The sequence below is a fragment of the Eulemur rufifrons genome, chromosome 7 (genome assembly GCF_041146395.1).
Source record: "Eulemur rufifrons isolate Redbay chromosome 7, OSU_ERuf_1, whole genome shotgun sequence".
In the NCBI taxonomy this organism is placed as follows: Eukaryota; Metazoa; Chordata; class Mammalia; order Primates; family Lemuridae; genus Eulemur; species Eulemur rufifrons.
The window spans coordinates 86,128,136-86,150,647 of NC_090989.1; the positions used below are offsets into that span (position 1 = coordinate 86,128,136).

The window sequence follows — 22,512 nt, forward strand, 5'->3', positions numbered from 1 at the left end:
CGGAGGCAAATTAGGGGTTTCAAAGCTAGTCACTTTATAAGTTGTTAGGAAAGAAATTTGCATTTAAATTGTTCTGTGCAGCTACCTTGAGATTTTTCCCTGGAATGTTTATGGCTCTTTTTTTCATTAATACTTAAAAAATACAATTTCATAACCAGTGTATTACTACATCTAGTTGTGTTAAGAATAGGAACTTCATTTCATAAAATAGAAACATTCAAAGTACTTTGGTCAATGAATCACTCAGAATACTTGAATTCTTCATATTGAACACTTAATAGTGAAGTTAACCTGAAACCATATCAACTCTCCATTTCTATTACAGAAACTAGGTCATTAATAGCTCTATCAAAGGGAATAACTTTTACTCCTATGTATTCTGCACATAGGAGCAAAGATTGTCCAGAACTTCTTGCAACTTTCCCCAAAAATAGTTTTTATATATATATATAAAAATACAGCAGATTTCTTTTCAATAGATAAATCTTAAGTATTATTTCAGTAACTTGCTTTTATATATTCAGAAATGTAGATATCAGAAAAATATTAAATGTGCAAAATGCTTTTTTTATATGTACATTTAAAAAATACAATGTAATAATATCTTTACACTTGTCAAAAAGCCATTGGGGGAAACAAGACTTCAATGTTAGAAAATCTGGTCAGATTAGAGCTTTTGCTTGTGGAATTGTAAACACAGTTTTTAAAATGCTGAGAGTTTTCTCAGTTCTTTCCAACCAAGACACTCTCGAACACATTAAGTCCTGCTTTGAAGTAAACCTGAGCAGAATTAATGCTGTTCAACACTTCTGATACGGCTTCTTTAAGGGTCTCATTTGATGCAAGTGGCTTGCAGTGCTCCCAAGCCTCCACAAGTATTGAAAATTGGCTTGTCTTCTCATCAAGGTGGTACAGGATATTTCTGAAAATAAATATAGAGTGTGTAAATTTTATGCACAATGCCATTTTTATATCAAACATCATAATGAATATTTTTAAGAAGCTGTGACATTTGCAATAAATGAAGAAGAAATTACAAAAATGCAGTATCACTATTTTTCAATCCCTAAGGAATGAATGGATTTAGATATTGATCATCAGTAGTTTTCCATCTTGATGAAAAAAAGAGAGAGAAGCACACATTATGTACCTCCTGATGGAAGTACACAACAGTATCTATGAAATAGAGTAAGTAATTTTGCTAAAAAAAATGTTGGATCTGAATCTGATGAAGATTCTAGATCCAACTGTTAATAAATACAAAATACAGAGAAATATGTTAAATGATACCATGGTATATCATCAGCAAAATACTGACTGTGGGAAATTTTACAGGACAAATGACTCAGTTTATCTAACAAATAAATTGCAATGAAAAATAGATGAAGGAAGAAAACCTATAGACCCTGGTTTCTCAACCTTGCCCTATTGATAGTTTGGGAAGAAGAGTTTTCTATTATGGTGGCCATCTTATGCATTATATGATGTTTTGCAGTATCCCTGGCCTTCACACACCAGATATCAGTAGCACACCTTTGTTAGTTGTAAAAACCTAAAACGTCTCCAGACATTGACAAAATATCCCTAACAGGGCAAAATTGCCGCCAATTAAGAACCACTGGTTTATACTAAAAAAAAAAAAAAAAAATCAGGCCGGGCGTGGTGGTTCATGCCTGTAATCCTAGCACTCTGGAAGGCAGAGGTGGGCGGATTGCTTGAGCTCAGGAGTTCTAGACCAGCCTGAGCAAGAGTGAGACCCCGTCTCTACTAAAAAAATAGAAAGAAATTAGATGGACAACTAAAACTATATAGAAAAAATTAGCTGAGCATGGTGGCGCATGCCTGCAGTGCCAGCTACTCGGGAGGCTGAGGCAGTAGGATTACTTGAGCCCAGGAGTTTGAAGTTGCTGTGAGCTAGGCTGATACCAGGGCACTCATGCTAGCCCGGGCAACAGAGTGAGACTTTGTCTCAAAAAAAAAAAAAAATCAACCAGTCACAAAATATAGAATTTACTGGCCCTTTATTCAAACAAACCATTTAAAATATTAAAAGTAGTGGAAAACTGAATACTGATTATTGGGTGACATTAAGATGTCGTTAAAGTTTTAGGTGTAATAGTAGTATCATCAATATGTTTTCTAAAAGTGTTCTTACCTTCTAGAAATACATACAGTGATATTTGCAAATTAAATGTTATTATATCTCAGATTTGCTTCAAAATATTTGGAAGGAAGAAAAAAGAATGGAGTTACAGACGGTGTAGATGGAACACAAATTGACCATTAGTTAATAATTATTGAAACCAGATAATGGAATTCATTATACTATTCTCTCTTTTTTTGTGTGTGTATGTTTGACATCTAGAATACCATCTTCCTACAAGTGTGGAACATGTAATAAGATAACTTAGCCAAACTGCTGAGAAAGGAATTTAGTCTGGGAAAGTCTAAGACCACCTTATTAATTGATAGAAAGTGATGCATTTTGAAATTCATGAAAGCTATGAATTATTGCATCCTTGGCTTATTCCCAACCCAAAATAGCTGAAATTCCATTTTCTAATAAAAGAAGCATGTATGTAAATAATTGAAATACATTTGTCTAATTGTCATAGTAGAGATTTAAGGTCTAGTGTTAACAGATGATGGATTGCTACTGAGAAAAGTCAGAAAAAGTTTGATAATGGAGAATATTTGAACTACATTTTGAAGGATGATGGGAGGTACCAGTTACAAAGATTTACGAAAGGAAAGGAGCTAGCAGAAGTGAAGACAGTTCCTACATGGTAGGAATGGCATATGCAAAGACATGAAATTATAAAACGGCATGATGTTCTTAATGAAATCAATATCAGCATTTCTGTATGACCAGAGTGTAGGGCAACTATAGAAGAGATGAGAGAGCAAATCATAGTTATATCATACAAGGCCTGGTAAACCAAGGTAAGGAGATTAAGCTTGTTCTTATGGGCAATACAAAACCAGTGAAAGGTTCTAAGCAAGAAAGAAAGGTGATTAGATTTTATTTTGGAATAATCACTTTGGTTGTAATATAAAGCCTGGAGAATGGAAGACCATTTAGTCCAGATGAAAAGTGACAAAGACCTATGTTACACAAAGATAGCTGAATTTCAGAAGATGGAGTGAGGTCCACAGCACAGAATTTAATTTACAATTTTCCCTAGCACTCACCTCAACTTTGCAGAGTCCTGGATCACTGTTTTCTCTGTTTCACTGCCCCTTAAGCACTACTCAGTATGTAGTGCTACACTACACACTACATATATTGTGTAGAATGAAATCTACCTAATCATTCAATCCAGAACCCTGCAAGTCATCCCTTTTCTGACATATCCAACTGGTCTCTGATATTCACTTCTCCATTTTGTCTGTATTTTTCCTGTCGTGGTACCCTGATCTGATTGCTTTACTGTTCATGGTAAAGAATATGTTACTTCTTTATCAAGCCGAATTCACTGCTGTGAACATAGGAGGTCTTCAATCATGGTTATTATTTACTTAAATTTTTATCAGGCTTAGTTCACTGCTGGGAACTTAGCAGATCCTCAATAATGTTGGTATAAATTACATCAACTTATTTTGCGTCAATTTATTAGTACATAAGTTTATTTTGCCTTTTAATCTTAACTAACTTAAGAACAGCAGATATTGCATCTTTGGAGAGAAATTTCAGTTGACAATGAGTACATGGTAAGTGGCAGTGGAAAGAGAAGATCCCTGAACAGAGATATCATTTCAATGATTTTTTTCAAAACAGATCATTTGAATGAAAACTATCCCTAATAATCCAATATCCTTGTATTAATTAAATAGAGCAGTGCAAGAATGATATTCTCTATTAATAGATTCTGAATATTCTTGAATTCAGGTTTAAACTTTGTATGAAGAAAAATATATTTTCTAGATATGGGAGGGAGAAAAATACTTTCCAAGGGGAGTAGCAAGTGGGTTGTGAGCAATGCTCTGACATGATCCTAATGGAGTGTAGAAGCTCTGTAGCCCATAGAAGCACAAAATGAACAAGACAAAACTGCCCCTGGCATTGGGGACAACATCTGCTTCATCATCAAGCCTGCTGGCTTGCCCCTATTTTGGTCACCTGGCCTGGGAAATGCACAGTCTGTGTCCATACACATAACTGGTCCAGGCCTCTGTTCCAGATGAAAAAAACATGTCAATCTTGGAAGAAAGTACATGCTCAAAAAGTACAAAATTGATTCACTATCGAGCACCAGAAAATGTCAGACTTCTTTACTCAGAAAATGTTGGCTGTACTTCCAGAAGTAGAACAATCTTTAGAGATTTTCTTTTTGCCATTCTCACAGTATTTACAAAATTAAAGAGATATTCAGAAGAAGCCATTCAACCAGGCAAAAGTAATCACATAAGCAATTATTTATGTATGTACATATACATATGTATACATGCATTTTTATGAATAAAAGTTTTAAAGGTGTTTTGATATCAAAATAACTGAAACTAAATAGGGAGAATTAATGAGATACCTTATGGAAATTTCCCTAAATATTAGTTTTATTTCATAAAAGTGAGATATTAAAGGGAAGACAAAGAAAATAATCCAAATAATCCAGAGAAAACTTGACTGGACTATAGAATTGTCCAAAATGGAAATGGAACTGCCTGAGAATATATTCTCATGTATTCTACTACATGACAGAACCTATACAAAAGCTTGTTTTTTCACGCTAACATAACCTTTCTTAATTGCCATTTAGGAAAGAGTAGATTTTTACTGCTAGGATATCTATCAAACACATTCATATTCATAGTCAACTATTTAAACAAATACATATAAGTACACAAATATTTATAAATTTATACAAATATATATAAGTATATATGTGATGAAGAAAAATGGTTTAATAAGATATTTTGGAGCTAAAAACATTAAAATATGTTTTAATTATTCAGTCATTTAAAAAGTACTTCTTTATAGACAACTTATACTGCTTTACCAATAAGAACAACTAAATTAGTACAATAAAAAATTTAATCATTTTTAGAATGTTTATAGTTTTTAATTCTCTTCACTTTATCAGTTTCATGTTTAATTATGAATCATTACATGGCATATATATTTCCAGAATTTAGGAGTGCAATAGATACTCTCAAAGGTATGCCAAATATTTTTATTCCTTCAGGACATAATGCTTAGTATTCTGACAAACAAAAATATTATAATCATCGTTACCAAGAACTACCTCTTTAATGAGTTATATCACTGTAATTAGGATACTATGGGGACCATGTTTAATTATTCTTAGACTGTTATAGTGACTTTTCTACATTTTCAAAATCCACTGGCATGAAGTACATTCCCACGTATACATTCTATGCTTATTAAATGTTAAATATTAATATTCAATTTAATGATAAGATGATATTAATAAAACATGCTCATAAAGGTTACAGATTAATCCCTGGATAGCAATTCATTTAAGCCTGAGCAGTCTTTAATATATTTATGTAAAACTTTAGCCATAAGTACTATAAAATATCTAGAGCGATAATGTGAAAGAATAAAAATACATCCTAAAAAGAATGTTCAGGTCTAAAGCACAAGAAATACAATGATTATTATTATTTCATTAAACTGAAAAGCAATACATATATTTCTTAAAGACCAATGCAATGGAGTCTGCAGTATGCCAACATTTGCTTCTCCTAACTAGTAAGCAACACAGTAGCATGCTTTTATAATCATTGTAAACAAGCCATGTGAATAGAAATGGATCTTTTTTTGGTTTGTGAAATTCTACAAGGAGCTAAACACATTTTCCATATGCTACATGATTTAAGTAGTAGGCTTGTGGCAAGCTATTATGGAAGATAAACACTCATATCCATTTCTACTCAAATTGGATACAAATCAGCATAAAACTGCAAATACTGAGATTCTAGTTGAATACAAGTGACTAGGATTCTTTCATCATAATTTGAGAGAAAAACCTTCATTTTGGGTAGCTGCTAGTGTAACTTAAATTAGCTGATCTTTATTATAATAGTAGATATACATTTTTCACCTTGATAAATCGCATTACCCTAAAAATATGTTGAGAATAACAAACATATCTTCTTTAAATTTTCATAAGAAAGATCACTTCTCCTGAATTTTAGAAGTAGCTCATCTTTTCCAATTTCTCTTTTGTGTACAGAAAATCATTTAGCTTCCCGCTTACATAAAATAAATTTCTGTATTTGGAACATTTTCTGAAAAAGTAGCAACATATTATTTTACTTTTAATATTTAAATGGAAGACTAAAACAAAACCCAGCCCATGTTTGTACATTTCATCACATATATTCCCATGTATTTTTTAGTTCTAAGAACTTACATATTCAACCATTAAATCTAAATATACCAGGGTCATCTCTGGAAAGGAAAAACTATTATTGTATCATTTTTAATATGCAAATGCCTCTTGCCTTTGAAATATTTCAATTAGATCAATGCTTCTGATGGAAGCTTCTAAGCCAAAAGCTCTTTGACTTCCCATGTAGTGTCACCAAAATTGAACCTTAGTCAAATGGGGCTAAAGGATTTCAACAACATATACTATATCAGAGTGCTCAAATGTGTTTCTCCTTATCAATTATTGACCCATGTTTTTCCGATTAGGGAAGACTGGTATCGACCAATACCTAGTCAAAAAGCATATATCTGGCAGGAAAGAAAGTGAGAAAATACATTTGAGTAGTTTCCATGTGGAGAGTCTGTCCTATGCAACCAGAAGGTCTTATATTCCTTAGTGAGCCATTTCTGCTCTTATATACACCTGCTTTGGTCCAATTTAGAAGAGTTTCCCTACAGAAAGAATGAACTGTTAGCATAGCTCTAATTCAATAAATCATCAACCTATTTGCATACATGCAACATGTATCTTAGTATGGCATGTAGAGACATCAGACCTAATTAAAACATTATTTAATTGAAATCATTTTTGTAGTTATTGTGTTTAAAATAACATTAATTCCACCCTCATACCTATCTTCCCTCATCTGTAATAATTTGGATATTATAAATGTAATTCATACAGTTATCCTGACCGACACACAACACAAAGAGACTACTAAAAGGAAAGTGTAATATATTATTGATGACACTAATGAAATTACAACACACATCACTCATTTTAATGGGTCTGTTTCAATGACACATCACGGTGACCAGGAAAGAGCAGCACCAAATTCAGAAACCTAATTAATAACTCCTGGCAGTATCAGTGAAGGAGATGAAGTATCTTTACTCAACTGACAAATCTTTCCCACTCAACTATGGCAAAAGAAAACTGAAAAAAAAAAAAAAGAATTTTGAAACAAAAGCATCTCAAATCTTCATGAGTCATTTCCATGTGTGTGAATTAGCAAATTAATGATGGAAATGATGACTCTCTTTCAAGTGTTCCTTCTTATAGTCATAAATGAGCACAGGGACGCCACCCATTGTAAATCTGAATTAACATTCATTATACCCCATGTTGAAAAACTCCTAAATGAAATCACACTAATAATAAGTCATATCTTTCAAAACGGATTCGGTATAAATGCTGAATGCATGGAGAAAAGGCCAGCTCAATTTCTTACAATTGTTACTAATTCTTTTAGGGATTATGCTAACTGTACTCCATAGTTAACAATAGATTACTGTATTTATATCCACACTGACAAAGTACAGTGTATGATTTGGATTTGACAGTTCTTTAAATGACTAGCAAAATTCAGAAGACACTGTTAGTAAATTGTACCAAATCTTCCTTACGAGGTCCGTGTTACAAAGTTAGCATATCCGTGCTGATACATTAAAATTTTTTAAATCTGCTTACAGAGTGACAGGAGGGATTTTTTGCATTACACAAAAAACAAAGTTAACTATTTTTATGGACTGAATGTTTGTGTCTCCTGAAATTCTTATGTTAAAACCTAACCCCTCCAAATGTGATAGTATTAAAAAGTCAGGGCTTTAGGGGGTAATTAAATTTAGATGAGGTCATAAGGTTGGAGCCACCATGATGAAATTAGTGCTTTTGTAAGAAAAGGATGAGAGGGCTGGGTGTGGTCGCTCACAGCTTGTAATCCTAGCACTCTGGGAGGCTGAGGTGGGAAGATCACTTGAGCTCAGGAGGTCAAGACCAGCTCAAGCAAGAACAAGACCTCCTCTCTACTAAAAATAGAAAAAATTAGCCGGTGTGGTGGCACGTGCCTGTAGTCCCAGCTACTTGGGAGGCTGAGGCAGGAGGATCACTTGAGCCCAGGAGTTTGAGGTTGCAGTGAGTTATGATGATGCCATGGCACTCCAGCCTGGGTGACAGAGCAAGTGTCTCAAAAAAAAAAAAAAAAAAAGAAAGAAAGAAAGAAAGAAAGAAAGAAAAAGATGAGATACCACAGCTTCCTCTCTCCACCATATGAAGTTGCAGCAAGAAGGCAGCCATTTGCAAGCCAAGAATTGTCCTCACCAGAATCCAACCAGGGTTAGCACCCTGATCTTGAACATCCCAGCCAGAAGAACTGTGAGAAATAAATGTCTGTTATTTAATTCAACCACTCTATGGTATTTTGTTTTAGGTAGCCTGACCTGACTAAGAAACCCATCACAGCATACTTTCCTTAAAAACATGGATGGATCACCTTGCTACAGTATAGCCCAAGAAATGGACAACAGTGATTCTGTTTTGTTTCCATTATGATTAAATATACAATAAAGCAGAGAACCGTAGGGAGAGTACACACTGTGCTCTATGTAGTTATTGGCGAGACTTCTGAGTCCATCTAACTACATTGTCTGTCAAGAGAAGTAAGAGAATATCTTTTAGGATATTCAAGGAAAACTCCCTTTCCACTGCACAGTGCTTTATAGTTTACCAACAAATAAAACTTGTATTTCTGCATTCAAAAACTTTCTACTAAATCAAAAGGAGAGACAGAAATCAGACAAAGGTTAACACAATCCTTAGTGCCTTCCAGAATTTGGGGAAGATGGTGATATAGTTGACTACTTTTTTTCCACACTCATTTAATTGGTTTCCTGTTCTTATTTATATTTTATCACTACGATTTTCTTTTTATCTTACCTCTAACTACACACATAAACTAAAATTAAATAGCTAGATAATTCTACTTTTCTCTCTTTATTAGGTACTCATTATCTCTTAGTATTTCAGCTCCCACTCATTAGGTAGGACCTGTCATCCTCCAAGGACAATTTTATTTGAACACCCTACATGCTCTTGGCAATTAATATAAGGAGGCATTCTCTTTCATCTCGACTCCAAATATTTGCATTTGCCCTTTCTCCATTGTTCTTTAGTTACCTCCATTACCTTTGGTAAACAGTAGTGCTCAGGCCACAGGATCAAACAAAATAGGTAATTCAAATTTTTTTTTTCATTTATTTTCTGTTTCCAAACATGAGAAGGATGTGAACTACTTCTTTTGGAAGTTCACTCTAAAGACAAAAGTTAATAATTTAGGAAGTATCTGCTTAAGCAAAGTGAGTAATTGAGCCAATATTGATTTTTTTTATTCTACTGAACAGTCCTTAATAAACATCTAGTATGAGTAAGTCACTGTGTTAAGAACTCAGGGATAGAAAAGAGAAGTTTTCAGTTTATGTTGGAAGCCAAGCATGTGATGAATAAATTTTTTTTAACTTGTCCATATAATACGTTTAAAATATTATACAGTATGAAGTTATTTAATTTTATATTTTATACATTTTAAATTGTATTCTATGTATATATAGACTGCTAGAAAATACTGCTTTGTTATAAATGTTTTTGTACACCTTATCTCTCTAACTATATCATACATTTTGTATCATCATGTAGTACAAAGTCTATAAATATTCTATGCAATGTTCACTGTGTACCTTATGGTTTGAGATAAAAGTTCCAGGGGTAGTTTCTGATGGTAACAATTTAACTTGGATCATATTCCAATTGCCACAATATTAATTCAGATAACACAATCCTAATTAAGCATAAGGTGCTTAATCTATTTAATCAAATGGATTATTTCAGAAATATACATATGACACTATCTTCTCAATTAAATATGAAGGGAGGTTTTCTGCAGGATTCTAAGAGCAGTGCTTCCTTGAATTTCTGAAAGAACCAGAAAAAGTTAATCCTTTTTCTCCTTTGGAATGGCATGGGTTATGAATATGAAACCTGTAAATACTGTATCTCTTTTTCCCACCTGAAGGAAAATCAGCCCTGAGATGAAGCTGATACCATGGAAGGTAGAGCTGAAAGATAGAAAGAAATTTATTCCTTAATGATATGATTTCAGTGCTTGTCCATACCAACCTAAAATCTGCTCTTCCTTTTGACTTTCAATTATGTGACTCAAGGTACTTTACCCATTAAGCCAATTTGAGTAGGGTTTTATGTTACTTTCAATCAAATTCATTCAGATATACAATATCAATTAGTTAGTATAGTTATTAAAACACAGATATATTTTCTTTAATAACTATAGATATGATTTTATTTTGACCTAAAGAATTTAAATAATTCATTTAGTTGACATCTAAAAATGACTGCTTTGGGATCAAAAATTCACGGTTTCTCTTGAATAGTGAGTATATCATTCAAGATGATTTGAACATTTCACAATCAACAGAACATTATAATGTTTGCTTAATTTTAGCTAGAAGGAAAAGTAAGTACAGAGTGGAGTAATTGACCTACTGAAGCTATGAACGTTGATCACAAAGGGTGAAGGTATTTAATGAAGGAATGTTTTAATGTAAAATTACTCAAAAACTGGAAAGATTACATTTCATATTACAAATAATTGTTACAGATGTTAACACAATAAATATTCATTTTGGAAATGTGACAAAAATTAATATTTTAAAGGAACATTCTGGTTGTTTTCTTTAGCTGAGTAAATTTGCCAACAATTTATTGGTGTATCCCACCTGTAACTATTTTTGCTACCATAAGGAAATGGAAATTTTGTGGTTTTAATCTATAAACAAAAGGATGCATAAACAGTTTACTGTACAAATATTTTAAAAAGGAAAATCATCTGATTTTGAAATGCCATTTTCTTAAAATGTAAATACCAGATAAGCAAATTGCTATCAATTATGTTGGCATTAATATTAAAAAAATTATTTCAGATTGTGAGTAAATAGTTGAAATGTCAGTTTTTTGCTTTGCAACTATAAAAAGAGATTCATTCACTCATTCATTCACACTCTCATCCATGAGAGTCAGAGGTCCTCAGGTACCCCACACAAAGTAGATGTGCAGTTGGTTATACCAGTCAGAAACTAATCATGTCTAATTTAAGAATAAAATAAATCTCTCTATATATACTGTATTCATAGTTTCTGTAAACTATGTACTAGGTTACAGAAGTGATGGAAAACATCGAGAACCAGGCAGTAACCACGGGAAGCTGGGTATCAGAGTACTGCCAAGACACTGTTAGAGGAATCGCCTGTCTAGAGCATTGGCGTTTGAGACACCACCACTGTCACAGCTGCACTGAGAACACGCCTCACCATGGCAGTATTGCTGTCTCTCCACATCTGCTATGCCACTGACAAAGTCTTGATTCACAATCTTGAACTGCCCTGACATCTTGCCTTCACTTTTTTCAGATTTAAAGTCCTGGGAGGGGCCATCCTATTGGCTAAGCTTAGGGCACATGCCTGGACCCTAGCTCAAGTACAAGATATCTGGACCCATTCATCTTCTGTGAGGAGACAGGGGACTTCCCCATGAGAAAAGAGGTTCTGATATCAGGCACTCAAGAATAAAATTGAAAACAGCAATATCCACTGCACTGGTGATGGGAAAGGAAAGTGTATTTCAACAGCATTCTTTTAAAATTATCCCGTAGGTTGCTGTCCTACTGCATAACACTATTATCTCCTTATATTATCTGCTAGTAAGTTCTCTATAATATTCTAGGAGTGGTTATCAAATTTAATGAGCGTAAGAATAACTTGAGAAACTTTTAAAACTGCTTAAGAGTTTCAGATGCAATGGATCTGAGATGCCTTATATGAGTCTGCATTGTTCCCCTGTTCCCTAACTTAAACGTAATGGGTAACACCCACATACACTCAGCAATTCCTCCAGTGAGCTTTACATCTACCAAGAGGTCTTGTTTTGTTCCCAAACTAGTTTCCTCCAGTGACTTGTGTAATTAAATACAAAAGTTACATGATTTAATTAACATTAGGTAAATAAGAACACATTAAGTGTGAAAGAAAGAATTATTTCTGTGAAAATGAATCTGAATGCTTTGGAAAGACTCATAAAGATTAATTGATAACATGAAGGGGTTGTTGAATTATATGTGGAGAGATAACTGAAAAGATTATTAGCAAGGGGAGGGAGGAGTATAGTGACAATGTAGAAAAAAATCTGCACTCAGATTGTTTTAAAAGTCTTGCTCCAAGGGGAGGAAACTGAAACTGGAAATCTTAGGTGATTCATCATATATGTGGTTTAAACAAGAAAGTAAATCTAGAATTCCAATTTCCAGAACAATACTCAAAGAAAAATCCTTTGTCCTATATCAAAAGGTTGGTGATGAATGTTTCAGTTAAAATAAACTGCTTTTGCAGCCATCTCAATATCTACTGGCTCTGCATGGGACATATAAAAGGGTATTTGCCCTTCAGACAATATTTAGCCAAAGCTTTACTCCTCAAAACTGGGAAGACAAATGGGCATCATCTTGAGTTCTAACTCTCATGGACTCGTGATGGTAGCCTGAAGTACTCAGTGGACACTGGATCTGGGGCTGTTAGGGGGCCCAAAAGAAAAGAGGTCTGTACTACTTAGGCTACTATTTACAGATCCCTGTTTCATTTAAGATTGCCTAGCCAATTTTCATGGTTATAATGCATAAGTTTCTTGAAGTAATCAATAAATGTATAAACCAAATTATCAGAATGAAGGGATAAAGTCATAATTATTTGGTTTTGATAAAGAAGTTAGTCAAAACAATAAATGTTGGCATGGATGGGGAGATATAGGAACACCCATATACTGCTGGTAGGTATGCAAACTAGTATAACCTCTGTGGAAAGTAAAATGGAGATATCTCAAAGAGCTACAAGTAGAACTACCATTGTATCCAGCAATTCCATTATTGGGCATCTACCCAAAGGAAAAACAGACATTCTATAAAAAAGACATCTGCACTAGAATGTTTATAGCAGCACAATTCACAATTGCAAATATATGGAAAGAACCCAAGTGCCCATCAACACATGAGTGGATTAATAAAACGTGGTACATGTATACCATGGAATACTTCTCAATTATAAAAAACGGTGGTGATCTAGCACCTCTTGTATTATCCTGGATAGAGCTGGAGCCCATTCTACTAAGTGAAGTATCACAAGAATGGAAAAACAAGCACCACAGGTACTCACCATCAAATTGGTTTTAAATGATCAATACTCATGTGCACATATACTAGTAACATTCATCAGGTGTCAGACAGGTGGAAGTGGGGAGGAGGGGATGGATATATTCACACCTAATGGGTGTGGTGCACACTGTCTGGGGGATGGACGTGCTTCAAGCTCTGACTCAGGTGGGGCAAAGGCAATATATGTAACCTAAACATTTGTACCCCCATAATATGCTGAAATAAAAAAAAATGAAGGTAGTCAATACCAGTAATTCCTATGAAATTTTATATTCTAAATCCCCTGGTTCTTCTGTTTATGAAATCTGAATTGACTGAATAATTGCTAAATTTCCCCTTTACTAGGCACTCTAGACTCTGTGGTCACTGTTTATTTAAATAATTTCCCATCTATTGTTAATCAGTTAAATTATACTTAGAGAAAACAATGAAAATTTAGTTGTATTTTTAATTAATAACTGTTTCATGGATGTTTAACTCTTTTGCAAGATATGTGTCACTATCTGAAATACAGGCTAGTTTTTAAAGTACTTGACTTTATTCAGTGGGCTCAGTTCTATTAATCTATAGCCTCCTTTTTTCTTGAAGCCTAATATTTAATATATGCAAAAAATGATACATGCAGTTCTTAACTGTACCCTTTGGAACTGTGGCCCTAAATAGAGAGGAAGAAAAGTAATGGGTTCTTTGCACTAGACATCTTGATACAAGTCACCTTGACATTTTGTTTCATGATTAATGAATGTTCTGGCAGACATGTTAATCCAATATCCTAAAAACAACATCACTCAGTGAATTCTGAGCCATACAAAAGCCAAGACCTCTAATAGTAGAATATGCTCTCAGTGAAAATTATGCAAATTTCAAGTAGTCTGTGCAATGATTCTTCAATTTTATAAAACACATTAAGATGATTAAGTCATATGTGATGATTAGATGATAGAATTTTGATATTAACACTTCACAAAGACATATTCAAAAGAGTCTACATTTTTATAGAAATGGAAGAAAGTGGTAACAACCATACTACTCTCATATCTATGAAAATTTAGAAAGAATTTTAAAGCAGTTGAGAGAAATTAAGGAAAAGTAATTACCTTGAGAGGTCACTCATCAAGTATTTATTAAGTGTCAACTGCTATGTGGGATACAAAAGAATTAGAAAAGTGATCTCAGTTCCAAGAGGATTTTTGAGCTGTAAGTTAATTTAAGTGGGAGAGACTGGATAGTTTCAGAGCTATTGTCTTCTGCATATTTGGCTAATATACGTACAATAAAATAAACCCTGATGTTAAAGAATTCTACCAGTTTTTCTTGCTCACAAAGAACTCAAAATGGAATTTAAATTTTGAATCATTTTGGATGTTTTATCTTCCCCCCCTCAGAAAGAGACAATTTAGAGATGTTGCAGATCATTTGTCTACAATGTAAAAATACTGAAAAGTGATAGGCTGATAAATATTTGAATGGACATAATAGCCTATTAGATAATTTTATATTGTTCTATTTTTCACAATTGAATTACATTTGATAATTCTTTGCCTTCATATAATTATTTTAGATGTCAATATTTTTTTCCAAGAAATATATTTCTATGAACAACTAGCCATAACTATTAGTACTAATGGCTAATAGCTTAAAATTCAACTACAGTCATTTGTCACTTATTGACAGGAATTTGTCCTGACAAATAAAATTGTTAGGTGATTTTGTCATTGTGTAAACATAAAGTGTAATTACACAAACCTAATTAGTATAACCTACTACACACCTAGGCTATAAAGTATAAACTATTTCTCCTAGGTTACAAACCTGTACAGTACATTGCTGTACTGCATACTGTAGGCAATTGTAACACAATGGGAACTCTCTGTGTATCTAAACAGAAAAAGTACCGTAAAAATAAAAAGATAAAAAGTGGTACATTTACATTGGGCACTTACTGTTAGCAGATCTTGCAGGGCTGGAAGTTGTTCTGGGTGAGGCAGTGAGCGAGTGGTGAGTGAATGTGAAGGCCTAGGATATTACTGTACTCTACTGTAGATTTTGTAAACACTGTTCACTTAGGCTGCACTAAATTTAATACAAAAAATAGTTTTCTTTTTTCAAGATCAAATTATCCTGAGCTTACTGTAATGTTTTTACTTATAAATTTTTAAAAACTTTCAACTCTTTTGTAACACTTAGCTTAAAACATGTATTGTAGAGCTGTACAAAAAATATTTTCTTTCTTTATATCCTAGTTCTATGAGCTTTTTTATTGTTAACATTTTTTTATTATTTTTTACTTTTTAAACTTTTTGGCTAAAAACTAAGACACAAAACACACATTAGCCTGGGCCTACACAGGGTCAGGATGATCAATCTGTCTTCTACCTCCATATCTCATCTCACTGGAAAGTCTTCAGGAGCAATAACATGCATGGAGCTGTCATCTCCTATGGTGACAATGCTTTCTTCTGGAATACCTCCTGAAGGACCTGCCTGAGGCTATTTTCCAGTTAACTTTTTTTTTTTAAGTAGAAAGAGTACACTCTAAAATAATGATAAAAATATAATATAGAAAATGTCTAAACCAGTGAAAAAGTCATGTATTATCATTAAATATTAGATACTGTGCATAATTGTATGTGACAGACTTTTAAATGAATGGCCATGCAGTAGCTTGTTTATACTATCATCACTACAAATACACGAGTTACGCATTACACTATGACGTTACAGAGGCTAAAAAGTCACTAGGCAAGAAGAATTTTTCAGCTTCATTATAATCTTATGGTACCATCATTGTATGTGCAGTTTGTAGTTGACTGAAACATCGTTATGCAGCACATAATTTTATGACATATATTTCCTTTTTTATATTATTTTAGAAACTCTTATAAAAATCCAACCAAAACCAAGTGGGAATAGTTTTTCTTTTTTTTTTTTTTTTTTTTTTATTTTTTTTTTTTTTTTTTTATTTTACAGAATCAAAGAGTCTAACAGTATATCTTGTTAGATACAGTATGTCCTCATAATGTATACATTATTTCTTGTACAATGATATGAAATAATATGGGAAATATTCATGATAAATTATTAAGTGAACAGTGCAAGTTAAAAACAATAGTTTCATATTTTTTTCCCCACCCCCCCTTTCCCGAGTCAGCACCTTCAAATGTTACCTCTCCCCAAACGGTGCGCAATGCACTCATTGTGTAGGCATACCCCCATCCCCTCCCCCACCCCCCACCTCAGTCTGATGTCCAATTGGTGTCGTTTCCAGATTTGTATTTAGGTGATGATCAAGGAAACCAATTTTCTGGTGAGTACATGTGATGCTTGTTTTTCCATTCTTGGGATACTTCACTTAATATAATGGGTTCCAACTCTCTCCAGGAGAACCATAGAGATGTTGTATCTTCATCATTCCTTATAGCTGAGTAATATTCCATGGTATACATATACCACAGTTTACTAATCCAATCATGTATTGATGGGCATTTGGGTTGTTTCCACATCTTTGCTATTGTGAATTGTGCTGCTATAAACATTTGGGTACACGTGCCTTTGTTACAGAATGACCTTTTTTCCTTTGGGTATATGCCCAGTAATGGGATTGCTGGGTCAAATGGCAGGTCTACTTGAATCTGTATAAGATACCTCCATAATGCTTTCCACAGAGGTTGCACTAGTTTGCAGTCCCACCAGCAGTGTATTAGTGTTCCTGTCTCTCCACACCCACGCCAACATGTGTTGTTTTGGGTTTTTTTGATAAAGGCCATTCTCACTGGGGTTAAGTGATATCTCATTGTGGTTTTGATTTGCATTTCCCTGATGATTAGAGATGTTGAACACTTTTTCATATGTTTGTTAGCCATTTTTATATCTTCTTTTGAAAAATTTCTATTCATGTCCTTTGCCCACTTTTTGATAGGGTTGCTTGATTTTTTCTTGCTGATTTTCCTGAGTTCTAAATAGATTCTTGTTATCAGTCCTTTATCTGATGTGTAGTATGCAAAAATTTTTTCCCATTCTGTAGGTGGTCTGTTTATTCTCTGGACTGTTTCTTTGGCTGTGCAGAAGCTTTTTAATTTAATCATGTCCCATTCATTTATTTTTGTTGCTGCTGTGATTGCCTTGGGGGTCTTCTTCATAAATTCTTTGCCTAGGCCAATGTCTGTAAGAGTCTTTCCTACATTTTCTTCTAGAATTCTGATTGTATCACGCCTAAGGTTTAAGTCTGTTATCCACCGTGATTTGATTTTTGTGAGAGGTGAAAGCTGTGGGTCCTGTTTCAGTCTTCTACAAGTGGCTAACCAATTCTCCCAGCACCATTTGTTGAATAGGGATTCTTGTCCCCAGAGTATATTCTTTCCCGCTTTGTCGAAAATTAGGTGACTATATGAGGATGGTTCTATATTTGGATTTTCTGTTGTGTTCCACTGGTCTGTGTCCCTGCACTTGTGCCAATACCAGGCTGTTTTAAGAACCACGGCCTTGTAGTATAGTTTGAGGTCTGGCAAATTAATACCTCCCATTTTGTTTTTGTTGCTTAAAATTGCTTTTGCTATACGGGGTCTTCTTTGATTCCATACAAAGTGTATAATTATTTTCTCTATGTCTGTAAAGAATGATGTTGGTAATTTAATAGGGATTGCATTGAATCTGTAGATCACTTTGGGTAGTATAGACATTTTAACAATGTTGATTCTTCCGATCCACGAGCATGGTATATTTTTCCATCTGTTTGCAAGTTCTGCTATTTCTTTTCTCAGTGTTTCATAGTTTTCCTTATAGAGGTCCTTTACCTCTTTAGTTAGGTATATACCTAGATATTTTATTTTCTTTGTTGCTATTTTGAAGGGTATTGAGTCTTTAATTTGGTTTTCCGATTGACTGTTATTGGCATATATAAATGCCTCTGATTTGTGTATATTAATTTTGTAGCCTGAGACTTTGCTGTATTCGTTAATCAATTCCAGGAGTCTCTTGGTTGAATCCTGGGGGTTTTCCAGATATAACATCATATCATCAGCAAAAAGTGAGAGTTTGATCTCTTCCTTCCCTATTTGGACTCCCTTGATTCTGTTCTCTTGCCTGATAGCTCTCGCAAGGACTTCCAATACTATGTTGAAAAGTAATGGAGACAATGGGCAGCCCTGTCTGGTTCCAGTTCTAAGTGGGAGTGCTTTCAGTTTTTCCCCATTCAGTATGATGTTGGCTGTGGGTTTGTCATATATGGCTTGTATCATTTTTAGGTAGGTTCCATCAATGCCTATTTTGTTAAGCGTTTTTATCATAAAAGGGTGTTGAATTTTGTCAAATGCTTTTTCTGCATCTAATGAGAGTATCATATGGTTTTTGTTTTTGCTTCTATTTATGTGGTGAATTACATTTATAGATTTACGTATGTTGAACCACCCCTGCATCTCGGGGATGAAGCCCACTTGGTCGTGGTGGATGACTTTTTTGATAAGTACTTGGATTCGATTTGCTAGTATTTTATTGAAAATTTTTGCATCTATATTCATGAGGGAAATTGGTCTGTAGTTCTCTATTTTTGTTGTGTCCTTTCCAGGTTTTGGTATTAATGTTATATTGGCTTGGTAGAACGTGTTGGGGAGAACTCCATCCTTCTCAATATTGGAGAATAGTTTATGTAGGATGGGCACCAGTTCTTCTTTGTATGTATGGTAAAATTCAGGTGTGAACCCATCTGGACCAGGGCTTTTCTTTTTGGGAAGGTTTTTTATTGCTGTTTCGATTTCATTTCTTGATATTGGTCTGTTCAGGTACTCTATTTCTTCCTGGTTGAGCCTGGGAAGACTATGTGTTTCTAAAAATTTGTCCATTTCCTCCACGTTCTCCAGTTTGTGTGCATAAAGATTTTTGTAGAATTCATAGATGATATCTTGTATCTCTGTAGCATCGGTTGTGATTTCTCCTTTCATGTTCCTAATGGAGGTTATTAGAGATTTTACTTTTGTGCTCTTGGTTAGTCTAGCCAGAGGTGTGTCTATTTTGTTTATCTTTTCAAAGAACCAACTTTTTGTTTTATTAATTTCCCTTATAGTTTCTTTGTTGTCCTTTTCATTTAGTTCTGATTTGATCTTAGTAATTTCTCGCCTTCTGCTGGGTTTGGGATCGTTCTGTTCTTCTTTCTCCAGTTCTTTGAGTCTATTCGTTAGGTTGTCTATTTGCATGTTTTCTGTCTTTTTGATATAGGCATTTATGGATATGAATTTTCCTCTCAGGACTGCTTTAGCTGCATCCCATAGATTTTGATAAGTTGTATCTCCATTGTCATTTAATTCAAAGAAATTTTTGATTTCCATCTTGATTTCTTCTTTTATAGAATAATTATTCAGGAGAAGGTTATTTAGCTTCCATGACTTTGAGTAAGAGTGAGGGTTTCTGTTTGTGATCATTGTTACTTTTATTCCGCTGTGATCTGAGAAGATGCATGGTATAATTTCTATTTTTTTGAATTTTTGAAGACATGATTTATGTCCTAGGACATGGTCAATCTTAGAGAATGTCCCGTGAGCTGATGAGAAGAATGTATATTCTGTGGACTTTGGGTAGAATGTCCTATAGATGTCAGCCATGCCCATTTGTTCTAGCATTCTATTGAGGTCCATTATGTCTTTGTTTATTTTCTGTTTAGAGGATCTGTCCTGTACTGTCAGTGGGGTGTTAAAGTCTCCAGCTATTACAGTATTGTTATCTATCATTTGGTTGAGATCTAGTAGGGTTTGCTTTATGAATCTAGGTGCACCTAGGTTGGGTGCATATATATTGAGTATAGTCATGGCTTCTTGATGAATTGTGCCTTTAATCAGTATGTAGTAGCCATCTTTGTCTTTTATTATTTTTGTTGGTTTGAAAGGTAAGTTATTGGAAATTAAGATTGCCACACCAGCTTTCTTTTGGTTACCATTTGCTTGAAATATCGATTTCCATCCTTTTATTTTCAGTCTAAATGCATCTTTGCAGGTTAGGTGAGTTTCTTGAAGACAGCAGATACTTGGATTGTATTTTTTTATCCATTGGGCCAGTCTATGTCTCTTGAGTGGGGAGTTCAAGCCATTCACATTTATTGAGAAAACTGATAGGTGAGACAGTTTTTTGTTCAGCTTGTTGGGTAGAACTTCATTGTGATGTTTTCTCTCCTGGGCCATTGTGGTATCTGGAATTTCATCTTTAGCTCTTGAGTAGTTTTACATTCGTGGATCTTTCTTGTGCTGATCCGTGTATAATTCTCTTTTGAGTACTTCTTGGAGGGCTGGTCTTGTCTTGGTGAATTCCCTCAACCTTTGTTTATCTGAGAATGTCTTGATTTCTCCTTCGTATAGAAAACTTAGCTTAGCTGGGTACAAGATTCTAGGCTGGGCATTATTCTGTTTCAGAAGCGTGAAAATGGGGCCCCAACCTCTTCTTGCTTGTAAGGTTTCAGCTGAGAAATCTGGCGTAATTCTGATGGGTTTTCCTTTGTAAGTTACTTGTTTCTTTCTCCTTACAGCTCGGAGAAGTGACTCTTTAGTGGATATTTTGGTCAGCCTGATGACTACGTGGCGTGGTGTTTTCCTATTTGCTATGAATCTCCCAGGGGTCCTTTGAGCTTCTTGAATCTGTATGTCTAGAGTATTGGCAAGGCCTGGAAAATTTTCCTCGATTATGTCTTCAAATAGCTTGTCCAACCCTTGCTTGTTATCTTCTTCAGCCTCAGGAATGCCAATAACTCTCAAGTTAGGTTTCTTCACATAATCCCACATTTCTTGAAGTCTCAGATCATTTCTCTTACTTTTTTGATCTATCTCTGTGACTGACTTATTTAGTTGGAAGGAGTTATCTTCAATTTCTGAGATTCTTTCCTCTGTTTGATCTACCCTGCTCTTGAGACTTTCCACAGTGTTTTGTAGCTCTCTGAGTGAATTCTTCACTTCTAGGAGTTCAGTTTGGTTTTTCTTCAATATTTCAATTTCTTTAGTGAATTTTTCCTCCAAATCCTGTATTTTTTGTGTGTTTTCCTTGTGTTGTTTATCCATTGATTCTTGTATATTATTCAGCTTGTTTATAATCCATAATTGGAATTCTTCCTGTGACATGTTGGTGTTTTGAGTCTGGTTTGTGTCAAATGGTTGGGAGCTGGTATTTCTCTTTGGGGATGAGCTTTCCATTTGATTCTTTTTGCTCTCCGTGTTTTTTCGCTGGGTCCTTCCCATCTAGATTTGTCAATGGATCTTTACTTATAGGTTTAGTCTGGTTAACAGGACTCTTTGTGCTCTATTCTTAGGCTGTGAAACAGTCTAGGTATGTTGCTTCTTTTGGCAAGAGGGGGAGACTGTTGTGTATTGTTCAGAGATTTTTCTGTTTCCGTTGGGGGACTGCTTCCGATGGGTCCAATCCTAGAGGATTGGAGTGATCCAGGACCGCTTTGGTGAGTTAGGACACTGTGTTGTGGTCTTTCAGAAGGCAGGCAGGGTCCACACTAATAGTAGACTGAAATTCTCTTTGTTTGTTTGTTTGTTTGTTTCCCTTTGGTTCTTCCTCTATAGGGGAGGTTTCTGACTCTATCTGCCGGCAAGATACTAGCTATGGGGAGAGGACGGTGACTTTGCTTGCTCAGCGCCCCAGTTGCTGTAGCTCCCACGGGCAAAAGTTTGTCTTGGCCCAATGTCCCCAGGGATCAGGTTCCACACTCTCGCTTCTGGAGAAGTATTCAGTGTTTACACTTGGGCAGGGATCCTATATAAGGTCCGTGGACCAGGGGAGAGGGCCGTCCGGGGAGCCTCTTGGTACCCTATTGCTCCGCAGTGACTTGGCTGTGGGCCCTAGAGTGGCAATTGCGTGCCCGCAGATCTCCGGCCCTGGGGGTGACTACTCAGGATCCGGTATGTACCAGAGCCAGGGACCTGGCCCGTTCCGAAGCTCACCGTGGGTCCCCAGTTAGAAGGCGAAAAGAGAGGAGAAAGAGAAGAGAAAAAAAAGAAAAAAGAAAAGGAAAGAAAGAAAAGAAAGAGGAGAAAACGAAAGAGAAAAGAAAAAAAAGAAGAAAAAGAAAGAAAGAAAAAGAAAAAAAAG

At 34.8% G+C, this 22,512-nt stretch overlaps 1 protein-coding gene across 1 annotated transcript in view; it reads right to left on the minus strand.

The window, feature by feature from the left end:
• Nucleotides 1–647: 647 nt before the first annotated feature.
• Nucleotides 648–22,512, minus strand: part of NAALADL2 (N-acetylated alpha-linked acidic dipeptidase like 2) — an 899,092-nt gene continuing 877,227 nt past the window's right edge. The window contains exon 14 of the mRNA XM_069471997.1: nt 648–922. Within this exon, the coding sequence (XP_069328098.1) occupies nt 724–922 (199 nt within the window). The 3' untranslated portion in view covers nt 648–723. The remainder of the gene's footprint in view (nt 923–22,512) is intronic.